Below are 7,947 nucleotides of genomic sequence, written 5' to 3'. Positions count from 1 at the left end.
GGTTGGTTGTGATTATTATGTTGGCCTGTATGTCCTTGATAAAAATCTAGAAACCCACGCAGTTAGGTGTCGATCCTTCCGGTTAGTACCAGTAAAATGGCCTTGGTAGTGCTTGTATAGCCTACTAACAGACACGTACCTACAGATTCCCAGTGTATTGTATCCACTGCCCTGTTTTCTATATAAAAAGATTATTTTCATGAATTGATATATAATCTGGCATTGCATTATTCTAAGATGGAAAAACAAGAAATGTTTGAAAAATGGCATGTATTGTGCATTCACCTTATAATTTTGCTAAGATTCATATACCGTGTTAGAGTATTCCTACTGGGCTTTGGCTCACCCTATGTGGAAAACAACTTTTAGGTGCTGATGATATGCCTTCGCCAAGGACATAACTTGGAAGGACTCAGAGCTTAAGGCCTCCCTTTTTGTTTCTTGATATAAATATTTTTATTCAAGCCTCGGGTTTTACTTGTATTGAGTTCAAACTCATTTTGTTGTAACCATTGTAACCAAGTATCATTCTGGAAAGTTGTAAGTCATTAGGAAATTTCTTTATTTGATTTTTAATTTCCTTTATACTCTTTTATCCATGTCATATGTTATAAATTCAAAATTTAGGATTTATGAATATATATTGCACGTCATCTTTTGTAATGATCAAAGATAAAATGAATGGAAGATATGAGATTATTGATCGATTATGTCACTAGTATGAGTTGGGCTAATATTAATTATTTCGAGGCATTACAACGGCTAAGTTCCTTAGATCTCGACTTGAAAATCTAATTTGATTGTGAGGTCAAAAATCAACGCTTATATATTTCATAAATAGTTATCATGTGTCAGCTTCAAAACAATTAAAAAGAAAAATATAATATATATGTGTATATATATATATATATTCTATCTCTTTGATTTCTAAATTATGAATTATTTTTTCTTCACATTTGTGTCCAACCAATATGGTGTTTATTGATTTTTTCAAATAATTTATATTTTTTAAAATTTGTTAATACATAACTTCTTATTATTGGATAGATATACCATTAACATAACAGTTTGAAAAAAATTTAATAATTACTCCAAATAAAATAAATGCTAACAAGTGTCCTAAAGCTCTCGTTCTCCCTAATTTCCAACAATTAAATGCCTCTGATTGTCTCTTCATCCCTAATCTCCAACAATTAAATGTCTTCGATTGTCAATTAGATAAACAATAAAGGTGAGATTTACATGATGTGAGACCTACGTATAAGACTCATGTTTTGTAAAATATGTGTCACATTTAGGGATGGCAATGGATAACCTACCCTGTGGGTATTCATGGAGACCCAACCCAAATACATGGATTTTCCCCTCTTTTTCTTATCCATTGGGTAGGGTAGGTGATATTCTTTAAATACCCACAGGGGATGGGTTGGGGATGGGTACCCACTAATTTCCCCATATGTTTTTTTTTTTTTTTTTTTTTTTTTTTTTTTTTTTTTTTTTTTTTTTTTTAAGATTCACAACTAAAACTAAATATACATTCAATCTTTTTTCTTTTTTTTATTTATTTATTTTTTCAGGTTCACAACCATTTTTTTTTTTTTTTTAAGATTCACAACTAAAACTAAATATACATTCAATCTTTTTTTTTATTTTTTTATTTATTTTTTCAGGTTCACAACCATTTTTTTTTTTTTTTTTTTTAAGATTCACAACTAAAACTAAATATACATTCAATCTTTTTTCTTTTTTTTATTTATTTATTTTTTCAGGTTCACAACCATTTTTTTTTTTTTAGATCCACAACCAAAGCTAAATATACCTCTAATCTTTTTTTATTTTATTTTTAAGGTTCACAACCATTTTTTTTTTAATTTTTAAGATTCACAACAAAATTCGTGGGGGACTAAAGGAAAAAGATGGAGGATGGATTGGGTGTGGTAATGCATAGATATCTTAAAATGAGTGGTTCAGATTTGTTAAAGGTATAATTAGATTTTGGATAAATTAAAATGAATTGTTCAAATTTGCTAAGAGAAAGATGGTTTAATGTCTAAATTGTCCGTGGCTAACAATTCCTTATTTATGCCCTGATGCAATTTAATATGAGTCTTATAACACTTTCTTCAAACAAACTTTTTGATTTTCTCAAAATTATATATTTGATTATTATAAAACAAACTTTTTAATTAATTAATTAATGTGCATTTGATTTTGTTGTTGAACCAAATAAAATAAAATAAGATTGAATGTATATTTAGCTTTTGTTGTGAACCTTAAAAAAATAAAAAATAAAATAAAAAAATAAGTTGTTAACATTAAATATATTAAAAAAGAAAGAAAAAAGATTGAAGGTATATTTAGCTAAAACCTTTATAAAAAAAAGACAAAAGAAAAACAAGAAGGTTGTTAACATTAAATATATTAAAAAAGAAAGAAAAAAGATTGAAGGTATATTTAACTTTTGTTGTGAACCTTAAATAAAAAAAAAAAAAAAAATTGTTAACATTAAATATATTAAAAAAGAAAGAAAAAAGATTGAAGGTATATTTAACTTTTGTTGTGAACCTTAAAAAAATAAATAAATAAATAATAAATAAATAAATAAAAAATGTTAACATTAAATATATTAAAAAAGAAAGAAAAAAGATTGAAGGTATATTTAACTTTTGTTGTGAACCTTAAAAAATAAAAAAATAAAAAAATAAAAAAAATTAAAAAAAAAATTGTTAACATTAAATATATTTAAAAAGAAAGAAAAAAGATTGAAGGTATATTTAGTTTTTGTTGTGAACCTTTAAAAAAAAAAAAAAAAAAAAATGGTTGTTAACATTAAATATAAAAAATAAAAATGGGGATTAAAGTGGGTTGGGGAAAATCCATACCCATTAAAAAATGGGGAGGGTGGTACCCATGGGGAATGGGGAATGGGGAATGGGGAAAATTTATTATAGGAGAATGGGGATGGGGAATTAATATCCACCCCATTGCCCCCCATTGCCATTCCTAGTCACATTTTGTGGTTGATCTCTGTATTCCTTGCATAACTCTTAGTTAAAACAACAATGGTAGGGATACCAAAAATGCTATCAAAAAATTTACAAAATATACTCACGTGGGAGTAGGTTCCACACTTATGTAGGTATTTGATAGAATTTTTGAAATCTCTAACATTTTTGTAGATCAACAAAATAGATTTTTCTTTTTCTTCCGATAATTTCTCTTTCATATATTTTCTAATTAATAATATTCTCGTGTCCTTAACTACTTTTGTGCTATCAATTATTTTCTTTTAATCTTTTTTCGTTTCTTTTCTTTTTTGGAGTAGCTTTCTTCTAATTTTATTTTATTTTTAATAATTCGTTGTTTGGATTAAGTAACATACATTTTGACCAGGCATATTTTCAATGGTTCATTACAGTGATTCGAAGTTAAGACCTTAAATTTTATTCTCAAATTTTTATGAACTAAATATTATGTTGTCTAATATTTTTTATGATACAAAGTCTATTAGGGACATAAAATAAATTTTTTATTAAAAATACCTAAAATAATCAATTTACCTTCTTGTTAAAATTGTTCTAAAATTACGCAATAAGCTAACCCATAAAAAAGAATCACCTTCATTGAGTTGAACCTAAAAAAAATTTACGTCGTGTGGTATCCATACACTGCATACCCTTATATGATGACATAGCAGGATTTTGTGCGTTCGAAGATGATGAGGCAAAGCTTTTAACCTCCTAAATTATTGAAAATTCGCAATTTAATGTAAGCTCTCTAAATTATTAAGAATTATTATTTTGACCTTATAAATTATAAAAATATATAAATAGGTCCTTAAATTATTGATATGTTTTATTTTAACTCATTTTTTTAATGGCACGATTTATACAATTTTATAATTTAGAGGACAAAACAATATTTCTTAATAATTTAAGAAATTTATTTATAATTTTTTATAATTTAAGAAATCAAGTAATAATTTACAACAAGTTAGAGGTCTTAGTGTAAGGGTTGGTTTGGGGTGTCCTAAAAAAGTGTATTTTTTGTCTTTTTACAAAAAGATGTGCAGAAAAGTAGAGAGATGATGTGATGAAAAAAAGATAAAAATATAAAAAGATATGTTTGGGAAGAAAAAGCCCAGGCTTTTTTGGCTAAAATAGTCACAAAAAACAAAATAGGCTATTTTAGCCACAAAAAACAAAACATCAAATCCAATCCATAATCATTACAATCCTCTCTCACAAAAAAAGTCAAAAAAACCAAAAAGCCAAAAAGCCCTTCCCAAACCAGGCTAAAATAGCCCAGGCTAAAATAGTCAAAAAGCCAAAAAGCCAAAAAGCCAACCCACTTCCCAAACAGAGGCTATATAGGTTATGCAAAACCAAGCCTAAATAACTCCATAATAAATGATTGACTCAGGACAAGAGGACAGAACTGGAGCGGAACACCATGGAGAAAGAGAACTACGCCGCCGCAGAGATCGAAGAAGCAACCACCGACGACGGCGGCGATGCTCCCACCACCACCGCCGCCGCCGCTGATTCCGACGAGTCTTCGCTGCTATTACCAAACCCTCCCAGGACGAGGACGGTGCGGACCAAGGTCCCGGAGGTGGAGGTCCACCTCTACCGGCGAGGCAAAGGTCCGATCGACGTATTCAAGTCGGGTCTGGGCGGGTGGGACCAGAACCAGCTTGAAATCGGTGACATACTCGACAAATACGGCTTCAAATCGGTCTTCGCCTTCAACCCCCAGACGGGTCGCGGAGCTCCGATCCGGTTCAACCCGAGGAATGGCCGATCTGTGTTGCCCTACAACGATGGATCCGTAATTTTCATCGATGGTGAACCCAAGGTACATAATACACATTCACAGAACAGATATATTTGTATTTGTGGATTTATATAGATGATGGTGATTTTGAGTATTATTTGATATTGTTCATGAAGCATGAAAATGAAAATTTCTCATTTTGCAACAATTTTGAACATCAAAATAAAAAATTGCAATGAAGGGAAACTATAATTCATGTGGTGAATGGTAATTTTGTTTAGATTTAAATTGTGGGTTGGCTTTGTTTTTTGAGCTATCAACTGTTTTGGTGAATTTAATACGACATAGTTAGAATTCTGGAAGACAATTTGGGAGAGAAATTTGAAGAAAAAAGCTAATGTATATCTTGTTTAGGATTGCCAAATTTCACTATTCCTTTTGGATTGGTATGTGTTTTTGTCCTGTAACTGAGATAACTGCTGTGGTCATCAAGGGATCCTTCGAAATTTTCTGTTCATTCTAAGTTGTGTGTTGTTGATGGTGGTGCAATGTTGTGGCGGCGAGGGATAGCCTCCTGGAAAGATAGTAGGCACTGAGATGTCATGGGACCTTGAAGAAGTGAAAGCTAAGATAACCTCTGAGAGAGAGAGAGAGAGAGAGAGAGAGAGAGAGAGAGAATGGAGATATCTTGCTCTGGCCGAAAATAGGAAGTGTTTGTAGAACAAGACCCTCTTCTGTATGCATGAAAGCTTCCTTATATAGGAGGGTCGAATTATAGGAGACAACTTATCCATGGACAGGTGGTTCAACCCCTTACTCCACCTACCAACTATGCCTATGGCATAAGGGAATGCGGTTCATAGGTATCATAAATCTTGCGGAACACGCTATAACACCGCAGTGGTAGGTTTAATACTTTCTTTGAGTAATCACATATCTTGGTCAAAACCTCTCAAACTATGGAAAGGTACTTTGACGAACCCATACCTCTAGCCTCTTAGCAATGCATCCTCTGGTGATCTTGAGTGGGGGTACCTAGGCCAAGGCACTCTTCTAGAGACCAAGAATGTAGGCGATCAAGGTACCATTTGATGGGGGTTGTCTAGGCGAGCTAGGCAGGCTGCATGTGTGCTATGGAGGGAGAGTATGCTTGGCTGGATAATGGGTGCACCTTTTCCTTTGGAGGAACAAGTAGAGGGGACATGCTTGGTTGGAGAATTGTTCGATCAAACAGAGGAGACATGAGTGTGTAAATTATGAGGAGGGGGAATTCTTGGCCAAGTCAAGGGATGCTGTAAAGGTCTCCCAGCTTGGAGGCTCCACTCCATCAGAGCAGCCTGAGGGAACCCTCTTCTTCTTAAGATCAATGCTAGGGCAACATGTACACAATTCTTGGATGATGTAGCTCGTCCACACAGGGTAGCATGCGGAGATGACTTGTTGACCCATGTGTCACCTCACAATGCTAACACATGGCACTATATTCATAGGAGATGCCAATATGGGGATGTCGTGGCAGCTAGGCACATGTACACCTACATGAGATTATATAATGTATCTATTTGAGGCATCTTTATTTCAATAATGCTTCATTGTCAGAAAACTTCATTGTGGTTGGCTTTTGTAGTGACCTCAGCTGCAAGATATACTATCTCTTTAGGAACATCCCTTTCAGGGATACTTACACTGTACTTACATTTAGTATGTATATACGCACTTGGGGTAGGTAGTTTATATTTAGAGTAATTGCACTTTGCGGCAATGACAATAAGGGCATTTCTCCTTGTGCCGTGGTCTTCTACCTAGTTAGTTCATGTTTGTTATCATTCCAATGCATTGATTGTTTTTTTGGTTGTGCTTAAGATTCGACGCATTATGATGGGATAAAAAAATTTCCTCTGTTAAGAGAATAAACATTGGGATCAAAAGGATTGATTGCCTTTCTAGTTTTGGTTCCATAGCCTTTAATTTTGCTGCATCTTAGATTTTGTTTTTTTCCTTTTCTCTTAATCTTTTATTTGCCCTTGTTAACAAGTTAACAAGTTGATATAATCTACATATTATTGCAGAAATATCCTATAACAATGTTGAAGTATAAGAGGATAATGTTTCTTAATGTAACACCTTTATGCATGCTAGTATATCAAACTTGCAAGTAAACCAAGTTATGGTTGCATGACTGATTTTTATGTTTAAAATGTTTGAAAATTTGTTTTCTAAGAAGAAAAAAAAAATTCATTGCTTTTTTTTTATTTTAATTATTTGGTCCAATTGGGTTGCTGTGAAAAACTATTGCATGATGTTGATCAAGGATCTAACATCTCCTGATTCCAAATTCATTTCATTATAGCTTTCTATTCCACAAGTGTGTTTGTCTAGTTATTTCCAAAAAAATTCAAACTGCTTCAAATTCCTTGACATAGTTTTGTATATATCACCAATCTTTCTGCTTTGCTTACTTACGTAATTAATTTATTGCATGCATTTCATCCTATTTACATTTTTTTGATTTTCAGGACTCTCTACTTAAGCCCATTACCAAGATCTTGATAGGGGTCGCATTTATAACCTTCACGATAATATTTGTCATGAAGGAAAATCCAGAATGGATGCAAAAATTATACTTATCAGGTGGGAGAATTCCTCCTTGGGTCCTGGCTTGTGTGGTTATTGTTTTCACTCGCTTTAGGAAGAGAACTAGAGACTTCCCAAGAAAACGTGGTTGGTGAACGGCCAGAGGCCGATGGGATTTTAACAAATTTTGTAAGTTTTGATGAAATCTTCTTTCTGTATTGTGGAATTATTACTTACACGGTATGGGTTCACTTGTGATGTTAAATTCGTTCATTAAAATGTTCCTGATTGTTAGTTTCTCCATGTTGAGTTTTAGAATTTTTATTTTTTTAAAATTTCAGTAAATTTATCTCTATTCCAATTAAGTATATAGAAAAAACAGAGTCAGTACAACTGTTGACATGAATAATTCATAATCCTTAAATATGTAATGGAGGCTTTTAATTGTGAGGATCTTATGGCTAGCTACAATATCAAAATGTCTTTTTTTAAAATGAAGAGTACCATCCATGCAATGTATGCAAGTACCCCACCAAAAAAAAAAAAAAAGATAAGTTGTCACATATTGCATTATTCCAAACAGATCCGAATTATTTA

The 7,947-nt window shown here is 32.3% G+C and overlaps 1 protein-coding gene across 1 annotated transcript; it reads left to right on the top strand.

The window, feature by feature from the left end:
• Positions 1-4,376: 4,376 nt before the first annotated feature.
• On the top strand, positions 4,377-7,653 carry LOC114264490 (uncharacterized). Its single transcript, XM_028205108.2, has 2 exons — positions 4,377-4,857; positions 7,293-7,653. The coding sequence occupies exons 1-2, from the start codon at positions 4,453-4,455 to the stop codon at positions 7,503-7,505; spliced, it is 618 nt and encodes a 205-aa protein (XP_028060909.1). The 5' UTR covers positions 4,377-4,452; the 3' UTR covers positions 7,506-7,653.
• The last annotated feature ends 294 nt before the right edge of the window (positions 7,654-7,947 follow it).

The sequence above is a fragment of the Camellia sinensis genome, chromosome 3, assembly GCF_055761805.1.
Source record: "Camellia sinensis isolate YWXY chromosome 3, ASM5576180v1, whole genome shotgun sequence".
NCBI classification, from domain to species: Eukaryota; Viridiplantae; Streptophyta; class Magnoliopsida; order Ericales; family Theaceae; genus Camellia; species Camellia sinensis.
Note: the sequence above shows the minus strand (reverse complement) of the source record. Positions and strands in the feature narration are given on the sequence as shown.